At 42.5% G+C, this 24359-nt stretch overlaps 1 protein-coding gene across 2 annotated transcripts in view; it reads left to right on the top strand.

Annotated features, from left to right (window-relative positions):
* Window positions 1-23055, top strand: part of nkain2 (sodium/potassium transporting ATPase interacting 2) — a 76958-nt gene extending 53903 nt beyond the window's left edge. Inside the window, exons 4-7 of one of the 2 annotated variants that reach the window (XM_041958948.1) lie at window positions 3625-3825; window positions 14724-14784; window positions 20367-20448; window positions 22943-23055. In XM_041958948.1, coding sequence (XP_041814882.1) covers window positions 3625-3825; window positions 14724-14784; window positions 20367-20448; window positions 22943-22952 — 354 coding nt within the window. In that variant the 3' untranslated portion in view covers window positions 22953-23055. Of the gene's footprint in view, window positions 1-3624; window positions 3826-14723; window positions 14785-20366; window positions 20453-22942 lie in introns of those variants that run through there. The other variant, XM_041958949.1, reaches the window with a different exon arrangement.
* The last annotated feature ends 1304 nt before the right edge of the window (window positions 23056-24359 follow it).

Below are 24359 nucleotides of genomic sequence, written 5' to 3'. Positions count from 1 at the left end.
ATTAATCCCTATTCCAGGCCAGACCACACCAGCATCATCACTTGCCCTGCCCCAGCATGCCCAGCAGTACCCAAACCTTTAAAGGGAGCTGCAGTGCACCTAATGCAAAGGTGCTTCTGAGGCAGACAGACTTCTGGGTGTCAGGACTGTGCATTAATATACAATAACTGTAATTGATGTTTGTGATTTGGATTAAAATGTCCTCACTGACACACTCCCAGTCTGCTTTTTAAACTGTCTGTTTCCTTCCATGTGATTGCAGTAGATGAACAGATACAACAAAGCCCTCTGTTTTGCAAACAGACTTAACAGGGGTGGATTACAAAATGAAGTACTTTTGGCACGATGACTCCTTCATCAGGATTACTAATTTATTAATTTTAATTACTGCAATAATTAAGCTGTCATGAAACAAATATTTGATGTCTTGTGAGAAAGTGTGAGAGATGCGTGAAAATCAGTAGCTCGGGATGCCCAGGGTTTCTTGTGAAACCTTTTCCACAGTGAAAGCATTTCTTAATTTAATTCTGGTGTAATAGCACTCTGGCTAATATGTTCAAGTAATGATGCAGGCGCAGAGTGAATCTATGCTAGCTGTAGCTTTGTGCAAAGACAAAGTCTAGCAAGAAGCACAAACCTTAGATTTTCTGCTGTTTAACTCTGTGACATCCAGTAACAGAACAAATGACGGTGAACAGATATTTATCGTTTTATTCATGACAGTTTTGGAAATATATGAATGAGCAACCTTCTGTTGCACACTGCAATGGCTCTGTGAGCTGAATGCTCTGAGTTGAGTTGGCTGCAAAAAAAGACAGTCTTTGCGAGGTGAACTTATTCAGCAAAGCAACTTCAAGGCGCTTCATCAACATAGTGTATCTAACAGATATGATATCAGAGTGTGTCCTTGTTGAATGCAATCAGTGGGAGAATGTAAAAAATCCATGATGAATTAGGGCATCATAAGATCCACTTTTCATAAATATGTTTTCCTTGGTTTTTAGTTTCATAGGACCAGGACTAAACTATGTGTGCCATGCAAGATGACAGTTCCAGACTCCTACAAACAGCTGCTCAGGGCTACTAATGCTAGGCTAACCTCTGAGAGCACCGCCAGGTAACAAACTGGGGCAGTGTATGTGCTAAGCTAGTCTTGAACGGGCCTGATAAAAAACAAAGTTTTATTGCATGATTTCATGTTGCAACTCTGCTGTGTTAGTGACAAACACTGTCGCTGTTGCACTCAGTCTGTGCTCAGATGTCCGTTTCACCCCGCTGGCCTTGCTTGTTTTTTCCATTTTATTTCAGAATAGGAAATTTGTCTCCAGCACTCGTCGGTGCATATGTGGCCCAGAGCCTTTGTGTAACGCTGCACATGCTTGTGCACCTTCCTCTGCAACATTAGATTCAGCAGCTTCAATCAACAGAACCTGACCTCTGTGAAATTCGCTGCAGCACAGAGACTCCACTTCTGTTTCCATCAGAGCACATTTACTGCAGGCGTCACCAGTTGTCCCCGGCGCAGGGCAGCTCTGCGACGCTGTCTTCATCAGCTGCCGATGTTTGACCCACGGCTGTGGCTGCCTCTTGCTCCTCCATACACTGCAATCCCTCCGCACTGTATTCTGGCTCATGTAAGCAGCCCCGAATGTCCAGATTCCAGCATTGCTGTTAAAGGAGAAATTCGCCACTTTTTATGTGGATATCCAGTAAGATAAGGAGGAAGATTTGTTTTTAGCGGCATCTACAGCATGCCCCCTTAATACCCTGAAGCGTAGACTAGAAATCCAAGATGAAATGGCCTGTAATTCCTTCTTAAATCAATGACATCACTGATGGAACAACAGATTTTAAAGAAACGCCCCAGGGACTCAGAAACATTAAAAAACAGTTGTTGGTCCCACCATACCCCTAATTTGGATATAATTGAGAAAAGGCTGAAAATTGTCAGTGTGTCCTTTAAGGCTTTTCATTGGACTAATGCGCAGTGCAAGAGCAGATGTGTGTGTGTGTAATGTGCATTAGTGTGTTTGTGTGTGTCAGTGTGGTTTGCACGTTGTCTGTGGAATGATATATGCGTCCCCTTGCTAAGTGGAGTCGTTAATATGTGCATTATTTAAACCAAGACGACTATCATAACTGATTTATTGTGCGTCTTTCAGGCTTTTAGAATTAAAAGGATTGAACCGGAGCCAAAGCAGATACCCTGCATTACAGCTGCAGGGGCCATTGCTATGTGGTCTTTCTCTGCTGCTGTGAAGTATAACTGAAACAACGAGGGACAGAAAATGTTTATTTACCTACTTGTTGTCAGTTCTGCTGTTCTTTGCAGCTTCTGGCTTATCTCTGCCAGTGATGCCACTGCTCAAGCTGCGGTGGACAAGATGGACAAATATAGAGAAGAAAAATGTCTTCATATCTGCAGAACAACAAGACCAAGAGTCTGCAGCAACAACAGTGGCCCTGTGAGGCTTCACTGAGACACAGCAGTGCTTTGAGCTAAATGCTAATGTCAGCATGCTAACATGCTCATAATGAAGCTGTTAACACGCTCTTGTTCAGCTGGTAATGTTTACTTTGCCCCCCCTCTCAGTTTGGCAAGTTAGCATGCTACCATTTGCTAATTAGCACTAATAAGTACAGCTGAGGCTCGTTGGAATATCATTAGTTTGGCAGATCATAAAAACACAATCTGTAAGTCATGGCGGCAGTAAAGGAGAAGTCAGGGCCTTGAAGTCAGTTGGAGTCATCCTCTGGGGACCATGCACACATTTTTTTTGGATATCGTGGATATCTTCACACTGTGACACACTAAAAATGTCAGCCTCTTGGTGGCGGTGGAGCACAAATCACCAAGAGGATATCACCAAAGTCAGTGGGATTCACTCTCTGGGGACCTTGACTGCCTCTAAGATTTCATGGTAATCCATCCAGTATATGTTGAGATATTTCAGTCTGGATTAAAGTGGCAGATTGACCGACGTAGCTATTTGTGGACCTTAGCTATAGCCCCCTCAGTAATGTTGCCACATTCACATTAATGTGCCTCTTAATATTTAATGGCACCCATATTTTTGGGATTGTACTGCTTGGGAGAAACAAATGAGGAGAACAAATCAGAACTGTGTTGATAAAGCTGAAACAGTAACATTTTAGTTAGTGACCCTCCCATGACACCACAACACATCATACCAGAGCTTTTAGTGCATAAGGAAACACAAAATCAAAACCGAGCTTCTCTCCCTTTTTCCTCCCTCTCTCTCTCTGTCTCTCTCTCTGGCCTTCTCCCATCATTACTCTCTCTCCCCCCTGATTGTCCTTATCATAACCCTGCCTGTGTATGATTCAGATCTAATCTGAGTGATCCCAGATCATTGGAATTATAAATATGAGGTCTATTCTTAGCTCGAGCCAAACCCTCTCCCCTCCTCTCTCTGTGTCTGTCTCTCAGGCCTTGATATGACAAACACTTTGATTTTAATTAAAAGTGTGGTTAAAACCTGCCCTGACATTCAGCCCGACGCCGCCTTGTTCCTGACCTGTATGTCTGAGGATGTAATTCAACTCTCTGTCTGTCTGTCTGTCTGTCTGTCTGTCTCTCTCTCTCTCACTCTTTCTTGCCAGGACTCTGACCTTGTCCTGACGTTCAACCTGTCCATGCATCGCTCCTGGTGGATGGAGAACGGCCCGGGGTGCAGGGTGACACCCATCACCCCTCCTCCCTCCTGGGCACCTGAGGACCACCGATATATATCTATATCTGGCTGTCTGATGGATTTTCAGTTCATAGAGGTGGCTCACTCCTCGTTGCAGATACTCCTGGCTGTAAGTACTTGAGCTAAATAGGTACTCTATATTATGCATCACAATTTCAAACTCAAGTACATGCATGTAGTATACAAACTGTTCGGCTTATGGCTTTAAACGGCCTTTTAACTAATAGGGGTGACCTGTCGCTCACATTGGGTGCTACTGTAGATGTGTTGCACAATACTGTTATTTTGCTTTCTTTCTGGCATTAGACAGTAAATTAACCTTTTGTCTGCATCATAAGTAAGTAGCTGGAGTCAGGCTGTGTTCAGCCTTGCTAGCATGGGGACTAGCGTAGCGGCAGGGGGAAACAGCTAGCCTGGTTCTGTCCAAACAGTGGTTTGTGAGCACAGGTGAAGAGCGCCTCGGGGTCCCCCCGAAAGAGCTGGAGGTAGTGTCTGGGGAGAGGGAAGTCTGGGCATCCCTGCTTAGACTGCTGCCCCCGTGACCGGGCCCCGGATGAGCGGAAGAAAATGAATGGTTGGATGACTGGTGAAGAGTGCTAGCAAATTAGCATTGAGAGAAAGATACTGAATTCAAGAGGAGTCCAGTACAAAATGTTTTGGATGTCTGTTATGACAAAGTGGAAGTACTTCTCCAGAACTGTCCAAGGATGACTGTAACCAAGCACGGTAGGCCTCGCAAGCTTTGTATCTTTCAACATGCTAAAGCTAGTTGGGTTCTAGGAAGAGTGGCATTCAGTATCCACGAGAGTTTGAGAGATTGTGTCTTTTGTATCACCTTTCTATATCCAGCATGTAAGGAATCAGTCATCTCACAGAGTTGATGTTAATTAGATAGCTATCTACAGTTGACGAAAATCTAATCTGAAGTAAAAGAAAGTTCCCTAAAATGCTCCAGCATGTAACCAGCAGCTAGCCAACCCCATCTTAGCTTAGGTTACAATTAGCTAGCTGGCTGCCCCTGTCTTGCATTGCTCTTGGCTAGTAGAAAGTATTCCTTAATTAGTTTGCTTTGCACCATTTTATCGTTTATTGTTGTGTGAATCAACACCGTTTATCGTAATACACAAGTTAGTGTCATGTCGTAGCCAACTAACTTATCCACGCTGATAGTATTTTGCTAGCGATAACGTTAGCAAGCAAACAAGCTAAGGTTAGCCAGCTAGCTGTAATTTACAAGCTACACTGCATGGAGTTGGTTGCCAATGTTATCTGAAAAAGTAATTTGCAGTCAGCAAACTAGGCAATTTATAAGACAGATCAGCCCCAGCAGTCTAGATGAATTAGCTGACGTAATCCACGCCAGAAAACATTTTGCTACATTAGCTAGCTTGCAATTGATCCCTGTTAGCAAGCAAGCTAATGTTAGCTAACCTTGCCAGATAAAACCACAATTTGTGTCACCTACTGCAGTAATGTTGACTTTGGACTTTGCATTGTGGTGGGTCCTGGTCGTTTGTTAGCTAGTGCTGCACACTGTTGGTGCTGTAGGGGAGCAGAACACTTAGTACATACAGTGTCACATCGGATTCGGATTTTAGTGGAAATAGAAATCAGTCCACAGGCTGTTACAGACAACTGAGAAAGTTGTGGACTGCCTTTTTTTTCTTAAGTTACATTACAATCCATCACACATTGGCAATGCAGAGTAATTAATAGATGTAATTTCCTTTAGATTTTTACAAATTGTACATTTAAACATACAATATAAACGTTAATTAGTCAGCTTGTAAGCAGATTTTTTCATACTTTAGACAGAGCCAGGCTAACTGTTTCCTCTTGCCTCCAGTATGTAGGTTAAGTTGGACTAAATAGTGACTCAGCACTGTACTCAAATCAGGCCACTTGGAGGCAGTGAAACAAGCTGTAAACAAAAATGACATAGTATCACCTTATAACGTTGTTATGGTGAGTGGGTTAGCACATTCAGCAGACAGGAAGCAGCATTAGCAGTGGAAGTCTCTGCGCTAGTGTTCAGGGAACTAGTAATAATATGCTGGAGCTAAATTCCATGCTCTGATGGTCTATAAACTTACCTCAGTATTATACCTAATGTATTCTAAAGTGTTTTAACAACCATGCCAACTTCTTTGTCTATTGCAGTGGGTTAGGGAATCATGGATTATTGTGCAACTTTGCGGTATCCGCTTTAGTGAAAAATAAAGCATCTAGGCTCCATTAAGTTAATAACTTCATACCCTCATTAACATAGAATGGTCTGGATAAGCTGCTTTAGAGACTCCATCTATCTAGTTTTTTTTGTCTGTCTCTCTCTTGTTCTCTGTGTCTTATTTCATTGTTACAAAAACAATTTCCTTCTCTGTGTTTCCCTCTGCCTGTCTCCTACCCTCGCCCTCTGTATTTCTTCCTCTGCTGCACCGTCAAACTGCGATAATTAGCAGGATCAAAAGAGACAGCAGAGAGAGAAGTAAAGAGTGAGAATGAGGGAGGCCTGTCACTTTTCATCTTAGTCTCTTCCGTACTTCCGCTCTGTTTTTCGGGGTGTACGCACACATATCAATACAGACGCAGTAAACAAACTGACGCTTAAATGCGACTGCATGCGTCATTACACCAACGGAAAGAGAGAAAGAGTTTCAGTGTGCCTTCCTCTTTTCTTTTTCATTCTGAATCTTCCTCCCTCACTTAGCATGGCTCTCTCTCTCTCTTGCCAGCTCTCCTCATGCACTCTCTGTCAATCGATAGTGGTACTTATAGTGTGGCTGAGTGCCAAGCCACCACACAGCTGTACCACTGTCTCACTGTAATTGGTGTGTGGAAACACTGTCATGCTCCATGAGCACACACTCACCAGTCTGACTAGTTCGCTGGCTGACTGGCTGGCTGCTTTGCTGTAATTGGTGGAAACACTGTCAGGGTTCTTAATAATATCCGTTCAACCAGTCGACTGGCTGACTAAGTGAGGGGTTAGGGCTTGGTTGTGTTGGACTCTAAACTGACTGGTTGCCTGCATGTTTAGTGGTTAGCTGGCTGGTTAACTGATACTTGGCAGTGGCGAAAGAAGGAGGGACATCCGTGACGGGTGAGGCCGTTATTTCTGGAAAACGTTTTCCAGAAATAACGGCAGTTTTTGATAGACAGGATAAAAAAAAAAATTCTGAAATGAAGATATGTCTGGACAGTGTGGGGAAGAATAACCACTGAGGCATTTCAGCTGTCAAGGCCTTCAGCAGAGCATGTTTTTGTTTGGCTGGGTGGTCAGCTGGGTATGCGATGCACTGGTTTGCCTGTCTAACTGGCTCGCTGAGTCTCTGATTTTGTCTCTGGTTTACAGTTAAAGGTTCATGTGTTGTAGAAGTTCAGGTATGGCCGCACACCAAATCTTGAAATTATTCTTTACTTCTGCATAAAATGATAAGAAAATGACATGTTTCACACCCAGCTTCTTTGGGCTTCTTCATATATTTCATATGGATTTTATGTTGAATTGTTAACGAATTTACTGACTTGTAATGTTACAAGCTGATTGGTTGGTTAACTGACTAATACAGTGAGTTACTGTTTTTGAAGAGTTGACTATCTTAATTTCCTTTCGAAACTGCAAAACATAAAAGGGTTTCATTAGAGTTTGGTGATTGGAGCTTCTCCAGGGAGAACCACAGAGTCCTCAGTGAAATGTCGCCTAACACCATCACTGCCAGATTGTAGCACAGTGGGGGAATGCGCAAGTATGTTTTCTGTGATTACAACTTTTTTTTTCAGCGTTAGTCTACCTGCTAATAGCACAGAGTGATAATTAAATGATATTGTACAACAAAAGCTGAGGCTTCCTGCTGGATCAGTGCTCTAGAGTGCAGGCCTGCAAATAATTTCAGTGATTAAGATAACTTCAACTAGTGTAGAGGAACTAATCAGTGAAATCACCTACTGCTGTTTTTTTGTTTGAAAGTCAACGTGCATGCACCCAGCCCTACTCTGCAGACAGTTGGATGTGAAATGTTCGGGGTTCATGTGATGAAAGTGAATATCTTTTGCTGTGCTGACGGTTTGTATGTTCCACACAATAGCAAAACTGCAACAATTTACCGAGCAAATTTGCACAAATTGCAACCTTTTGATGATAAATACTGAACGTCATCAACACCCTTAGGCAAACATGTTTTGCTCCACATTGGCTCATATCCTTGACGTATTTCGGGTGTAAAATCCAAGCTGTTGAGACAGTTCTGTCAGAATGGCTTATAACCAACAGGCAATATAAACTTTTAAGACAGCGATGACCCTCTGCTCACCCTGCACCCTTTCAAAGTAAACTTTTCAGTTGCAAATAAATTTTGTGTACACCAAATAAGCCCACGATGCAAACAGAGAACAAACAAGTGGCGCTGTCAACACAGGACCCGGTTATTAGGTCACTGAAGAGATGAGACCTTGAGGCTGCACACAGCGGTGCTTTGAGCTAAATGCTAATGTCAGCATGCTAACATGGGCACACTGACAATAGTACTATGCTAATGTTTAGCAGGTACAATGTTTGTTTGTACAATGTTTACTAGATTAGTTTAGTATGCTAACCTTTGCTAATTAGCACAAAAGTACAGTTGAGGCCAATGGGAGTGTCATTGCTTTTCAAGCGTTAAATCATAAAACAACCCACTGACTAAACTGAACTTTTGACCTGATTATGGCGCTAGATGAAATGTTAAGGGATCACCAAAGTAATTCTAGTTCATCTTAAGGGGGGCATGAACATGTGTACCAAGTTTCATGACAGTCCATTCAATCATTGTTGAGATATTTCACACAAAACCACAAATTACCACAAATTGCTTGAGGAATAGTCAGGAAATCAAGTCATTATGATTCATCATCTGGGGACCATGTATCTCTAGGAAAGAAGAACTGAAACAGTCTCTAGGCTTTGTTAATCATTGCAGAAAGAAAATTGAGTCATTAGCATAAGAAGTGCTGTTTTTATTTTCATTTTTATTGACAGAATTGAATGTGACGTTGTTGTTGTTGACCACAGTCATGTTAGGGTCAAATTGTATTAAAAAAAAAAGCAGCACTGGGACCAGATTTGTTTTCATAGCTGTTGTTATTCAAAGATCAGTGAAGAGAAAGAAAAGAGAAAAGAACAATGCATGTGAATTGAATGTCAGTCAACCAAGGCAACCGCTGTGCTCCACAGCACTAATCCCATATTTGTTGAATAACCTCCCATCTTTTGTTTGTTTTTTTCAAATTAGCACAGGTGAGGACTTCTTGAATCAATTTAAGAAAAGGCTAGCGACAAGGCATCTTAAATTGCAGCTGCAAAATAGTTGCACTTAAGAGCTGTGACTTCTGATGATGTGAGGGGGAGCAAGGTTGGGACTGGATTTTACTTAATTTGTGATTCATTTGTTGTTGCTATAAATTGTGTGCACTTTCACGCAAGCTCCAAACAGCACAAACAAATCTGGATGAAAGTGATTAGACGTAATTATTGATTGTTGCATTGCAGCGATTTTTCAATGCAGCTTTGACAGGCTGACAAAATATTTTCATCACAAATAATTTACAGACCGCATGGGGGACAAAATGAGGCAAAACATTAGTGTGAGTGTAAGCATGCATCTTCAGCGCATACAGAACAACACATTTAGTCCAATGAGTGTGACACCTTCATCACAGCACAATCTATCCGCAGTAGAATGATGAAGCTGTAATGAATTCTCTCATTTGAGATTAATGCATTTTCATGATAGAGTAATGCATCCAGCACAAACAAGATTATCACACAAGCAGACAACTCTACATTTAAGATTCCTCATAAACAGTGCAAAGGTTGTGGGTGTAAAGACGCAGGAAATGGGAAAAAATTAATTATGGATCTAAATAGCGTCATGATCGTCTGAGAAATTGGTCGTGCATCAGCCTCTGAGCCGATTCGCTTTTGAAAAAACCTTAAGGGGGATGATGCTGTGATGTCAGCGCTTTCCACTGCGATTGTTTTGGCAAAATGCAACCTCACCTTCGTCCTTGGTGGAGGACAGACTGCGTCACTGGGTGACTGACCTATAACTGCCTTCCCCATGGCATCTGTCCTTGCTTTTGTAAAAGGTCTCCTCCCATGATGCTTCCTCTGAATCTTTGCTCTGGGGCTATGCAGAACACATAGTGGAGGTTTTCCTTTCCTCATCAAACAGCTGTTTGACATTCAGCTAATTTCCCCCCAAGCTCCTTTCTAAACTTCCAGGTGTTATCAGAATCTCTGCTCAGGGAGCATTTGGGACTTGGTTATTGTAGGAGAGAATGATGATTCAGTTATCTTTTTTTAGTTTAATGATATTTCTTTGCCACATGGCAAATGCAGCCCTATACTTTTATGAGATTATATATCATTTTGGAAACTGGTGTTAAACACTGTCATAAATCTAGTAATATCTAAATATCCTGACACTGTATGCTACCTCATAACTGTAACAGGAAAGACAGAACAATGGCCATTTTAAAACCCCGCTGGAGTTGTTGCATTGATTTATTCTATATTAAAGGTAGAAGTACAAAGAGCCATGAAAGCCTGTGGTTGGCTGGTCGGTCCACCACTTTGGTCCTGGCTGAAACATCTTAACTGCTGCACTGTTGACCTTGAAATTTGGTACATACATTCATGACATACATGTATTCTAATGATTTGGTGATCCCCTCACGATTCTTCCAGCACCACCAAGAGGTTCACATTTGTGGTTTTGAGAAACGCTTAAAAAACTGATCACTTTGGTGATCCCTTAACCTTCCATGTAGTACCATCACCAGGTCAAAATTTCATTTTGTCCATTGTTTCGTTTAATTACTAAAATACAGGCAAAACTGTTGACATTTACATCAGCCACAGTTGTGCTTTGTGTTTAGTGCTTATTATCCTATGCTAGCATGCTGATAAGCTAAACCAAGATGGTAAAAAAATAAAACTGGGAGGACATTGTGACACCAGAGGGTGTATCTGCAGTGCAGGAAGCCCACTTTGCAGTCATTATCATTGCAAACATTTATTCGGAACATTCTGTTCAAGCTCTGACGGGGAAAATGTTCCCCTCAACTATTGTGGAGAGGCAAGAACATTTGACAGTCTATTACCCATACCATTACTCTTCCATGCCTTAAGAAAATGCTAATAGGTTTTGCTGACTTGCTTTTGCATAGCTAACTACATCGTTTACTATGGCAACAAGCACCTGCTGCACAGTAAGTGTAAGAAATAGGATAAGATTGTCCTGCTGCCTCCTGGGATACTGTGCATCACCATGCACACAACACCCCATGAGAATTGTTTTCTGCTGTGAATGAGGTACATGCCTCTGTGGGTGGCAGTGGTTGAGTTATACAAGTTATTGCTTGTCGAGCTGATCAGGGCAGGACAGGATCCTGTCCAGGCTGAAGTGGTGCTATTTCCATTACCACTCGTCGGACCGAACATCCTCCAGTTGTGCTGCAGTAACTAGGTAACCCTGATCCACAGATGAAATGAAAAAGGGAGCCGTGTCTGTCTGAGAAACCCGGGAGCAGCTCGCTTTAATTTAGTCCATCAAAATGCAGACAGAAGCTGCAAACCAGGGAGGAAATGTTTACAGCAACAAAAAGGAACAGGGGAGAAGCTAAGACACTTGATCTCATTGTTTTTATCTCTCACACAATCACAAACTGTGGTCTGTCACCATTATTAATCGTTAATCATTAGCTCATCAAAAAGAGTTTGGACCTAGAAATGGATGTGTTTTCTGAAGAAAATTGAGGTGTTCTTGCGGCTGAAAAATTGCAGCTGCAACAGGTGAAATACTGAAAGAAGCTGAAGTGGCATTCAAACTTTGATCAGTGAAATGTCACTGTCAGTGCTGGGTGGAGTTGAGCACTGAAAGGAGTTGAAGTTCAAGCACTGAGAGGAACTGAAATCTGCAAAGTGAGATGAATTCAGGCTGGAAAGTGTGAGCCGAAGTGCAAACACTGAAAGCAGATGAATTGTCATCTACAGTGTAAGAGGTGAAAGCAGTGGAAGTGTCAGATGACATAAAGGCACTGACAATTCAACTGTTAGATGAAGAAAGCGGTCGAAATAAAACCTATAAATGATTCAAACGTAAAAAACAAAAGCAATGTGAATTAATTAAATGATTTTGATAATATGTATAATACACATAATAGTAATTAAGTCATCAGTTCAGTCTCAAAGCTTATTTTTCCCAAACATAATCCTCAGTTAGACGTTCACTTCCCCACATTTGCTTTCTCGTTTCACTTGTTGGTAATATAATAATAAGAATGCTGTGAGCTCAACGTATGAGTCACTCTTGAGTAATATATTGTAGACTTGAAAATAAATAATTAAAGTTACCTTCAAGGAGAATGTCAGTTCTGTCTGAATACAAGGCTGTGGGCTAAGAGCCGTGGATGGTTGTTTGGTTGTTTTTGATCTTCATCTTAGTCATACCAACATCTGTTCCAGGCATCCACTTATATATTTTTTAGAGAATTTTTTAGACCTGCAAAACTCATAATGCTAGATACTTAAGTTTACAGTCAGCAGAATAGTCCAAATATAACTGCAGGCACCAAACCTACTCAAACCCAGAGCTCCAAGAATAAACAAGATAAGGCACACACACACGTCACAGCCCCATGGCTAATGTTGATGCACCCCAGCTATCTTATTTGGGTTTCTTCACATCTTGAGAAGATATAATCAGACTTATTGTAAACAGGATATTATGTTTACATGCAGCAACACCAAAACGGAATACTTGAGCATCCAGAATATTAACAGGATATTGATGTGCAGAGAAACGCACTCTGTCACAGCTGATCAAATGTTCTCTATTGCAGGGCGGCACAGCTCTCTGCACTCTGTTCAGTGGCACTAACAAAACTGCACCCGAAAGTCATTTTCAGAGGCAATGAGGCTGCAGAAGACAGAACAGGCTCCGGTTCAGATAGCAATGCAAGTGACAGAAAACTCCCCAAACTCTTGAAAGCCTTTTAAACAACATTTTTGACTTTGCAACACTGAAAGTCTCCTTTCTGTGGATACTAATAATAAATCATTTTAGCCGGAGTGGCAGCGGACAGGGGGTCATCTCGATTTTTTCAAAATAAAGGTATCCTGTTAAACCGCTGTCAGTGGCGGTGACAGCTGAGACTTTGTAGCCAGTAAAGTTTATCAGCCTCTTTGAGCAGTGGTCATTTCTCAAGGCGTCTCTGATACACAAAGCCTTCTACTTTATCCAAATTGATTTTCTCATCACCGTTGATCCCCATGCTGATACTGGCAGCATTGTCTACTTCCAGTATTTGGCTCCGCTTTAAGTAAATTTTCCCCCACTGAGTAAAACACTATATTCCTATGACTCATCTACTTGTCAGAGGCTGGGAAGACAGGGAGAGGAATCGGAGGAGATAGGAGAAATACAGAAAAGGAAGGCAGAGAAAAGGATTGGAAGGAAATAGTGATTGTGGAGGAAGACGGAAAGGAAGGGAAGCAGGCAGAGAGGGAGAAAGAGTGAGAAAAGGAGAGAGGTGCTTTGGGGGGGTGAACATTATTTAGACTAAATGAGGTCAAGACCTTGAGATATACTCTGAATCTCAAATGTAGTTGCTCGCATTTGCAGCTCGCTGTGTGTTTACGTGCTTGTGTATGGCTCTGTGTGTGTGTGTGCTGGCTCGTGTCCATGTAGTCAATAGAATATCAACCAGGTCAATGTCATTTTTCCTACACTTAAAGCCTTATTTGAGCAATAAGTAACATATAATATGTTAGTTTGAGGCCTCATATAAACACACACACGTCCATCACTGCCTGCCTGCATCTTCCTCTCTCTTACGGCTTTCCTCTCCGTCTCCCTGTCTCTCTTTCCTCTTCTATCATTGCGGGGTAATAAGGTCACTAAAAAGCTGACCTTACATTGAACATGCTCTCCTCTGTCTTTGCTCCAATCAGCCGCTTCCTGCAGGTCGCCTAGGCAACAGACAGCCAATGGGAGAGCAGATCAGAGAGCAAAGGTGCTCTGCTAGTGTGGACTGCTATATTGCTGTCTAATCACTGCGCGCACACACACACACACGCGTTTAATGTGTCACACAAAAACACAGCACTGAAGCCCCTTTTCTCAGTTCAATATGCAGCCGTTATTGTTTTCAGGTTTGTGAATGGCTTCAAACGGAGGTGAGACCATGAGGGAGGACAATGTCAGGTACACCTCTGCGTTTAGCTACGAGCCCGACACAACAAAGCCCTGTCAGGGTGGGTGGAGGTTTACATTTGGATGATAGCAACAAACACGGAAGTGTTGTTTCATCAGAATGCCAAATCAAGAGAGAGAGCTGAAAATTCAATTTGAGTTTCAATGATCACAATCTCACTAAGGTTTAATCATGTGTATTAAAACAGTGTCAGTACACCTGTGAAGCCTTAACATTGTGGTCATCATTAAAGATGCCTGACCGTCAGTAAGTGTATATGTGTGGAATGAGCTGCCACATTTTTGAAAAGTGAGGACATTTTGGCCAAATCCCAACTACAAAGGGTTTGTTCTTTGAAGGTAAAGACTTGGTTTTAAAGATGAGGTTGGAATCAGGGCTCAGGGTCGGGGTCAGGGCATTTAGTTGTGATGGTTAAGGGTAGTGCAATGGGCTTGGGAATGCATAATATGAATGAGGGTCCTCACAAGGATAGAAGTATAAGTGTTTGTGTGTGTGTGTATGTGTGTGTGTGTGTCCATTGATTCAAGTGTTCTATTTTGGAGCAAAATACCACAGAGCTGTTCTGCTCCACTTACACCAACACCTGTTTTCTCTGTCCATGCCAAGTCCATGCTGTCTGTCTGTCTGTCTGTCTGTTTGTCTGTCTGTCTGTCTATCTATCTATGATCGATGGACGGATAGTTTGTATGTTAGTCTTTGTTTTACACAAAACAATAATCCTTGCTCTGTTTCTGCTGCTCTCTTTTTCTCCAGTTGATGGGGTTTATCTACGCCTGCTATGTGGTCAAGCTCATTTCAGAAGAAGAGGATAGCTGTAAGTGCACAGTCACACACATGCATGTACACAGACATTTTACAACAGGCCAGCAGGAAAGTCTGAAACAACAGACATGATGAGTTCGTCTGCATCCTGTGTGATCCAATCAGGCGTGACACATCGCCATTAATACGTGTCTTTCATGCGTCTCCATTATATGTACGGGCTATTCCAGGGACACATCAGGATGCATTAACCTTTACACTACAGGTCACATGTGTCCCAGACCACCTCGGCAAGTAGTTTACGTGATCAGATCACAATGCGTCTTGGTGGTTGTTTACACCTGTATTTAGCGCTGTCCACCAGATCACCCAAGACACATGTTAATGCCAGGTGTGAACAGGGTCTATGGGTCTCCAGTGTGCCCACTGAGATCCAAAAAAAAAAAAAACTGCAAGAAAAACACAAGAAAGAAAAATGGCAGCCACCAGTGAAGCTCCGCTATTGTGTGGACTTTTAATTGCTTTTCTAAGTGAGGGATGAAGCCGTCTTCAACAACTGGAAGAGAAAGCTCTTTATGCAACTGCTTTCAGGTCAGCTGTGGTGAGAGCCACCACTGTCCAGAGGATCATCAGGCTGCAGGAGTGCAGTCAAGACTATGCACCGTCAAACCTTTGACTTTACTTGCGGAAGACTGCAGCCAGTGTTATTCAAAAGATGAAGTTGTTGTATTGCATCCCCAGAGCTAGTTAGGCTTAGTATTGTAAGGATGATTAGAATAAGGGACAGGACAGACCTGCCTTGCTTGGCTACGGTTGCTAAGCTATAATTGGATGATCGCTGTTAAGTGAACTGTCAGTTTGGAATATATTTGGTAAAGTATGTTTGGGTGTAAAGTTTATGTGGCTGGTAGTTCTGAGTCAAACTTACGAAGTAAATTCAATCTGTGCCTGTTTTCTCTCCATCCCTCTTTCCTGACATGTCCTCTTGTTCATTCCCTTCGTAACGAACCAGCAGCTTTGAATGAAGCCATCTTGGACTGAGGGCTTTTGCTGACCCTTAGACAGAATTCAAAGTGAAGACTGTAGCCTCCAGCTCTCGCAACCAGCAGCTCATTCATTTACGGTAGCACATGGGGAAAGAGACGAGGGAGAGTGTGAAGGACGAGGAGAGCTAGGTAGATTCATGCAGGATCAAAGTTGCCTTTCATTCATGCGTCTCTCCCACATACTTACCACTTTTAACCACCATCACCAAGCAACAGTCACAGCGAAAAACGAAAAGGATGAGGAGGGAAAACAACAAGAGATGATCATGCATCCATTCATGCTTCATTTCTCTTTATCCAGTCTTCTATCAATACATCAATTCATCAATTACAACCATGTTGATTGGGAGGTATGCAGCTTCTGCAGTCTTTGACAGTCTAAATGAGTTGCATTTGAAGTGTGATACCAGTAACAGACGAGCAAAATGAGGCAAATCAACATGTTAATCCTGTGATCGTTGTATTTTGAATGCAGAGCGCGTCTGCGAGCATTAACTGGAATGAGCCCATTTACCTGAGGCCATCAGTTTAGTTATTCCATTAAAGAAGACGCAGCCATTCTGTAGGAGGATCAATACCCAAGCATGTCTTATTCAACACTGAATTGAGGATGCTGTTTGCTAACGCATAAATATTGATAGGTAATAAATGCAGGCTGGATCCGTGGAAATAGTTTGAAGCTCTGAGAGCAGACAGGTTTTCCTGCTTTCCTTCCTGCCCACAGCAGGTTGGAGAAATGATCTCCATCTGCTATAAAACTGTGGGTCAGGAGCCGGAGACAAGACCGGCTTGTGTTTCTACAGGCTCTTCAGGTGACAACACCACCGCTGCGTTCATTGAGGTCAGGGATGAATATTAAATCGCCAGACTGTTGAAAGATCAGTAAAGAGCACAGTATTTATCCCACTTTGATGAAGGTATGATTGAGTTTCATGGGTTTTTTTGAAATGTTTTAACACTGCATTTAAATCAGCTTTGTGGTGACAGGAACCCTAAAATGCCACTTGTTCCATGTAAACAATTAACATCGAACAGTTACGAATTAGGCCTTATTCTGAATGGAGAATTTGCTGACCAGACATGTGGGATAAGCTGATGTTATTCTGGTTTTCGGAGCATTCTTCAGACATGTGCGCATTCAGAATATGCGTCTCAATTAGGGTTTGTTCTGCAGTTTGCGATGCACGGCTCTGTGAGCTGACTAACCAACAGTTTGCAAGGCTGCAGCAGCGGTGCATGCACAAAAGAAAAGCTTACATCTCCGGTCAGAAGGAGAAACACACCTACTTTTTTTGAAATCAGAGCAAAAACTGTAATATTTTGTGCATGTAAACCGAGTCAATGTATAATATTCCCATGAACCAATCAGAGTTTAGCAACATTTGAATCAAATCATAACGGCCATGTTTCCAGCACTGTCAGTCAACTCTGATCAAACCACACCCTCACAGTCCTGATGGAACAGATTAGCTGAGTTGTTGACTGTTAAACAGAAATAAGAACTGCGAACACTTTAGCTGTGCTTATTTATTCCTAAATATTTAATGCTGTGAAGAAACACTTGTCATTTGAAACCAAGACACATTTCACTGCCACGCATCATCAGCTAACCATCTACAGTATTTATGCATTTGTAAGCTGCTTATGCTGTTAAAGGTATTTGGAAGCTGGAGCCTGGCACGCATTGGAGCAGCGGACATGTCATCACAGGGCTAACGCATGTAGACAAACTCATTCACACTCAAACCTACAGGCAGTTTAGAGCCTCCAGTTCACCGAAATTTCGTGTCTCTGTACTGTGGGAGGAAACAAGAGCGTGGAAATGGGAATTCAGGCTGCACACACGAGCGCTAATATTTTAAGCTACACAAGTGATTCCCACACGTCTTCTCGAGGGACAAAGGTTATCAGAAGGAATCAGGATTCAAATTGAGGTTTCAGGCATCTCTATTAAGGCTTAATGAATACGTACGCAATGGCGGCGCCGTGTCACATGCATCAATTTCATGTGACAAAAAGCTAATTTTCCCCATAATAATTTTGGGATTCATTGTAATCTTCATGTTGCTGAGTCTTAACTCCTGAGCATGGCTGTGGAAAGTGCTGCGCGATAATGCGGTCCGGGGGACTATACAATAATCAGGGAGCTTTGTTGGGAAATGTGCCTTGGGTGAAGAAGCTAATACACACTGAGGACCTATGAAGATTTGGAGTTGCTGAGAAAGCTAATTACTCTGATAATTATTCTGTGCATGTGTGAGCGAGCACGCGTGCGTATAGGATGCGTGTGCGTGGTTGTGTCTGTGTGTGGGAGATTAATCATTACAGTCAGTCTTATCTGTCTCACAGCAGCTCGTACGTGTCAGACAGATTCTTATCAGAGACATGAACATCCCCCGTACAGACACACAAACACAGCAATGTGCTGCAATCTGTGTATGATCAGTGTTTGTGGAAGTGGCACTTCTGTCCAGCGAACATTTGCAACTGGAAAAGAACTAAATACCAAAATAATTTAAGATAATTTGCCCCCCCTCCCAAAAAAAAAAAACAACTGAAAATCTGTTTGCTGCTGTTGTCTCGTGAATTTTTGACACATCAAACTTTAGTTTCTGGCTTCTGGAGGGATACACTCGTGTTCCCACATGCTCATTGGACAAACCTGGGCCTTATGAATAACATATCTGAATTTTTAAATTGGGCCGCTACAGCTAGACAGGCGGCACACTGACAAGGTTAGAGGCTCCATTTCCTCTCGCGTTCAAAGGGTCGAGCATGGCAGAAAACTCTGCTGAGGCTATTTGACTGCAGCATGAATCAGCAGGAAACCCTCACCGTTCACACCAGGCCGTTCCTCCACAAAAGGATGCACACAAAGAAGGAGTACATCAGGCACAGGCAATGGCTCTGCATTGTCTGCGCGGAGCCGCCGTAATGAGCCCGATGATCATAAAATATCACCGTCTTGCAGCGGTCCAGGAAAACCGCCGGTAGACAAAGAAGATCATCTGTCGTCCCGTTGTGTGGCGGAATCAAAATTTCACATGAATGCATTAAGAGGATTAAGGGAGACGTGTGAAAACTTGCAGCTAAGATGTGGTGATTTATAATGAATTTTTATGTAACTTCAGCGGAATCAAAAGAACAAGAAAGGCATGTGAGGACAGACTCGCAGACTCAAATGACTCCTGAAGACTCCTGAACCTTGAGAAAACAAGATGCATTTTGTAAGAGGATCATTTTGGGGGGATGTGTGCCTATTTGCTTTCATGATACCAGTTAGATAAGAATATACCGCTCTCATGTCTGTCCGTTGACACTAAAGCCAACAGCTAGTTAGCCAAGCTTAGCTGGAAATGGGGGAAACAACTAGCCAGGCTCTGTTCAAAGTTAAAAATCTGCCTATTTGCACCAAATTCTACTAAATTGTGTTGTGTTTCTTTCATCTGTACAAAAAACAAAACAAACTTGTGGTTTTAAGGCTAGTTACGTGCTGAAAGCCAAGAAATACATAAATTATATAAAACCCTGTGAAACAGAAAATTGCCATGTGCATTTCTTTTTTTTTTGTAAGAATGAAACAAACTCAATATATCATGTTAACTTTTGCACTTTAGATTGCCTGTAGGCAATTTTTGCATGTTTGGCTAGAGCCAGGCTAGCTGTTAGCCTCTTTTTCTGGTCTTTATGCTAAGCTATGGTGACAGGGTGATGGCTGTTGCCTCATATTGTGCATACAGACATGAGAGTGCTGTTGATCTTCTCATCTGTCACTTGCAAGTAAGCAAATAAGTGCAAAATATCAATGTATTCCTTTAAATCGAGCATGCTCATTATAATGAGATGTAAAGATGCGAATACGGCGCACATTCGTTCATTGTGCAATTTATTTGATTGATAGGCATACACAAGCTAATCAGTGAAATCAGCGTATGTGTTGCCCGACTGCGTTTGCCGCGGGCTCCCGCGTGATGTTTGCGACTCATTGCAAGCTCGAGGTATACTCACAGCTACTTTCATCTCTGCAGCGACAGCCAAACTCCACATTGTACTATATGCTATGAAATCATACTGAATAAATAAGAAAGTGTGCAGCTGATCAAGGCGAGGAAGTACCATTTTATGAGCTCTACAACATCAAAGTAAAAAAAAAAAACATCATGGCTTCCTCGCTTCAAAAGTCCAGGCTCTCTGCCTCAGTCTGAGGAAAACAACCACCTGCTGGCAGCTCCTCAGCCCGGGAATCTGTGGAGCTATCCTAGATAATTTAGGAGTTAAGAGTATTCTCAAGGCATAAATATATATCGCTGCATAAGTCTTAGTCTTCCTCCTAAAAATAGCAGTAGATTTGCATCGCAGGATTTTCATACAGCTGAGGCCAAATTTTCACTCGAAGCAGTTTTCGCCCTACAACTCTGATTAGCTGGAAGAGCAGCAGCGATAGAGGTGGTAGCTCTGGATCTAAATGTCCTGCTGAGACCTCTGCAGGTGTAGGCGGCCTAATGCGATGAATCATCTGTGGTGGGAGGTTCCCAGCTGATAACCACAAAGGCATACGCTTTCTCTAATTGATGTTGTTTTTCTGCAGTTGATTTTATAGGAGGGTTCGACTCGTACGGCTACCAGGGGCCTCAGAAGACCTCCCACCTCCAGCTGCAGCCCATGTACATGTGAGTATACTCAGACTCAGCATTACATGCCGATGTTTGATGATGTTTTTATCACATGCCCACAACATCAGTCTTAAATACGAGGATAGAATAGCACATGTTGCGCAAAATGGTAATCAGAAAACCCAGTTTTCATTCCTCACTGCCTTGAATCTTCCTCCAGATCCTCAGGCCGACCCGCGTCATCAACAGCACGCCGCGTTTAGGGACTAACTTTCATCTGTGTTTGATCTCTTGAGTTCTGCAGTGAGGGTGATATAAGCACATTCTCGCTGTATCAGCATAAGGGCTTATCATTTATCAGCCCAAGGTCTCATCAGTTATCGCTGTTGTAGGGCTTTCATCACCCCCCCCCCTCGCGGTGGCAAGTAAAGGTGGGGTATGTGATGAAAGCCGCCGCATCCTTGTCATTCTCGCTAAAGCTGTGTTTCATAATTTGCTCTTTTACTCACGTCCTCCTGAGAATTGCTGTTGTGCTATGAAATCGTTTTTGTTGTTTTGGAGCTGTTGTTTCATCTCCGCAGGTTAACTTCTGGTTTATACAAGAAACCATAGATTCCAGTTTCATGGAGACCTTCAGGTATTCTTTGGCCAATCGGGTAACACCAAATGAGTCCAGGCTCAGACAACACTGAGCCTGCACTGTCTCACTTTGCCCTGTGGAAAGCGGCAAAAGCAGCTAAAGCTACACTATTGTAACAAACAACAATACACAATAATGGTGATTCCACTGATGTGCAGCGGACAGGTGATCAATATCTGTTTTTATTAGAGAAAAGAGCCAGAGCGAATTAGAGAGAGATACGGCGGACAGAGAGGGAGATGGAGAAAGAGAAATTGAGGTGAAGATGGGCGAGAGACCAATAGGTAGAGAGAGAGAGAGACAGGGGAAGAAAAGAAACACAGAGTGATGGATGAAACGTAAGACTAAACAAAGAAGAAAGGCAATAAAGGGCCATTCTGTAGTTTTATATGTCCCTTGTGGAAGTCATAACACAGATCATAAATCACCAACCCCCGAGATAATGGCTGCAAACGCAAACACACACTCTCACACAAGAGCTGGGGCGTGAATACACATATCTATGCACATACAGATGATTGCACCCACACACACCCGCGAATGCAGCACACACACAAACAAACACGCAGTAAATGTGCTGATAGACATCTTGTGCTGGCACATTAATGTACGCACACATATAGGAACACACACACGCGTTTATGCACACACACAAACATCATCAATATGCTATCATTGTTCCCCAGCTGTTGTCCCCTCACTTTGGTGTTTATTGGCTCTGGCCAGAGGGACCAATAAAAAAGCATCAGCTGTACCGTCCCAGTGGAATGCTCTCCCTCCCTGGCAACACACACGCTCAACCACCCACACACACACACAAATAACAACAACAATTACCGCCTCCAGAATTTTGTAGAAATGTGCACTTCTTTGCAGAAGAAAAAAAAAAAAACCTCTCACATCAACTTATTGTTGACCTCCAAAAGCTTGTGTTTCTCCACGTGCATTCAAATGAAGACGAAGAGAGTTTGGCATAATCCCAAACGCATCCTGAACATGAAAAAATGACAGCACGCGGCCAAAATATCAGGTTCTGACTGTAAACGACTTCATTCATTATTCACGCAACTGGTGTTTTATTCCTGCATCTGTCATTACAAACTCGTGATTATGCTCCTGGTTGCACTCGATGGAGAAAATTAATTCTAAATTAAATTCAGGAATCCGGTGTACTGAAATGAGGGGTAGATTGGTATCAGTGCTATAGCAGGATATTTCATCTAAGAAGTGTATTAAGTAAAGGTATGTTAGCGCTGTGCTAATCAGAGGGAATATGCAACTTATCTCAGCACATGCAAGTGACAGTTATATGACAAAGCTAAATGCTAAAACTACTATTGCTTTTTCTCTTTAGCGTCTAGCCAAAATGCTAAGCTATTGTAACAGCTGCAAAAAGTGGAGAAGAATCATACATTCTGGGAAGCTAACTCAGTGATGAGCTTGCTAGCATTAGCTACCATAAGATACTGGTCATACCAGACCAAGTAAGGCTGTCACAGCAAAATAGCTTTAAAGCAATAATTTCATTCATTTCAGTATTTTGGGTGAAAGTACCAAAGCCAGTGTACTCATGAAAATGTTAAGCTGTCTCTTCAGTATCATTATCTGTTTTTTTTAAAAACCCAGTGCCTCTGATGTCCTCATCAAGTGTAAAACGCTTTATCAAGGACGACACTGAGCAAATGCACTGCTAAGCATCTCATCATAAACCTCTTAATCTTTACTGTTCTCGATTATTCCTCAACTTTCTCAAGTAGCTTTAAAGTTGCATGAAACATTTTTTTCTCACAGTGCACCACATGACAATGTCACATATACTCTGTGTGGCTATTCTGAGGCTGATGCTTCTTTTCATGACTGACCAGTGGCAGTCGTCATTTTGCGTAACGCTCTCCTTTCCTCTTCACGCAGGTCAAAGTAAACCCAGGAGCTACTTCAGGAGCGCTGCCTTACCAATCACCACTGCTTAAACACCCAAACCACTCCAACTGTAATAAACAACAACCAAGACACAGACAAGTAGACAGGATACGGAAAACACGAAGATATTCTGCGTTTCAGCCTACAAGCCCCCGGTCCGATCGCTTCCCTGCTCTGCCTGTCCGTCTGTCAAGCAGTTAGGTCTGTTCCTGATGAAACACTGGCCTCGTGTGGTTGAACACGGTAACTGCAGGACATGTATGCCACACCAATACAGGCAGCTCTAGCATCAACTGCGTTCTGTTTTTTTTGTTCGTCTCTGAGGGATGGAGTCAAGAGCCAATGACTTGCTTCCTCTTTTGTTGTTGGGTATCTTCTTTGTGAAAGCCAACAAAGAGGCCACGAATCATTGGTGAATTACTGACGCGTTTCTTCAGGCTTCCAAGGAGAACTGATGTTGTCAAGCTACTGCAGAAATCAGCTGCTGTGTCAAGCGGTGTGGTATGTAACAGCTCTCAAGTGCAGATATGCCTGACCAAAGAGGTTAAAAAACCCAGAGACACGTCCTCACGTACTCAACAGAGCCCGTTTAACCGTCTCTGGAACTTTTTGGTCACAGTGCCTGACAGGTGAGACACTGGACTTCCGACCATCAAGCATCTACTAACAAGACTACCGATACAGGAATGTCAGACACCTTTTTTCTAAGATTACTTTTTGGTGCGTTTAGGGTTCTTGTTGCAAACGGCGACAAAGCAGTGATGGGAGTCATGGGCTGGACTCCAGCATGAGTACACGCCACACATTTTCTTCTGTCGTTTCATCAGAAACGTTGAATGTTAAATAACAGCGCAATGTATAGATTAACATACGTTCATTTCATATGTGTACAGGAAACAGACACATCCACACACACAGGCGTTAAGTAATGCATATGTGAACTCACACATGCATGCAGACACGCACACAAACACACACACACACAACAGATGCGTATAACCATTTAACTTTTTTACTACTAATGTGAATCTTAATGTTTACAATAGAAATTCAGTCTGCCAGGACAGGAGGACTGAACACCTGACAGACAGATGCAACAGGTCGATGGACAGGCAGACTGAGACTGAGACATTTTCTTAGCTGCAGTATCCCAAAGGCCATGGGGTGTCTTCTGCCATATTAACACAGAAGGGACAGCTGTTCCAGACGTGTCTTTTAGTCTCTTCCTGTCAAAATATTTTGTCTTCCATCCAAGACAGACCGGTAGAGGTAAATAACATGACAAAGAAAACTACCACTGAGGAGGGATTGAGGTCAGTCAACAGTTTCCCTTCCGTCTCAGTCCTTTTGTAGCTCTCGAATTGTATTTAAAAAAAGAGCTGGAAGCCCAATAGCTACCCAGCAGATC

This window comes from Chelmon rostratus, chromosome 18, assembly GCF_017976325.1.
Source record: "Chelmon rostratus isolate fCheRos1 chromosome 18, fCheRos1.pri, whole genome shotgun sequence".
Lineage (NCBI taxonomy): Eukaryota > Metazoa > Chordata > Actinopteri > Chaetodontiformes > Chaetodontidae > Chelmon > Chelmon rostratus.
The sequence above is the reverse complement of the archived record's forward strand: the minus strand, read 5'-3'. Positions and strand labels throughout refer to the sequence as shown.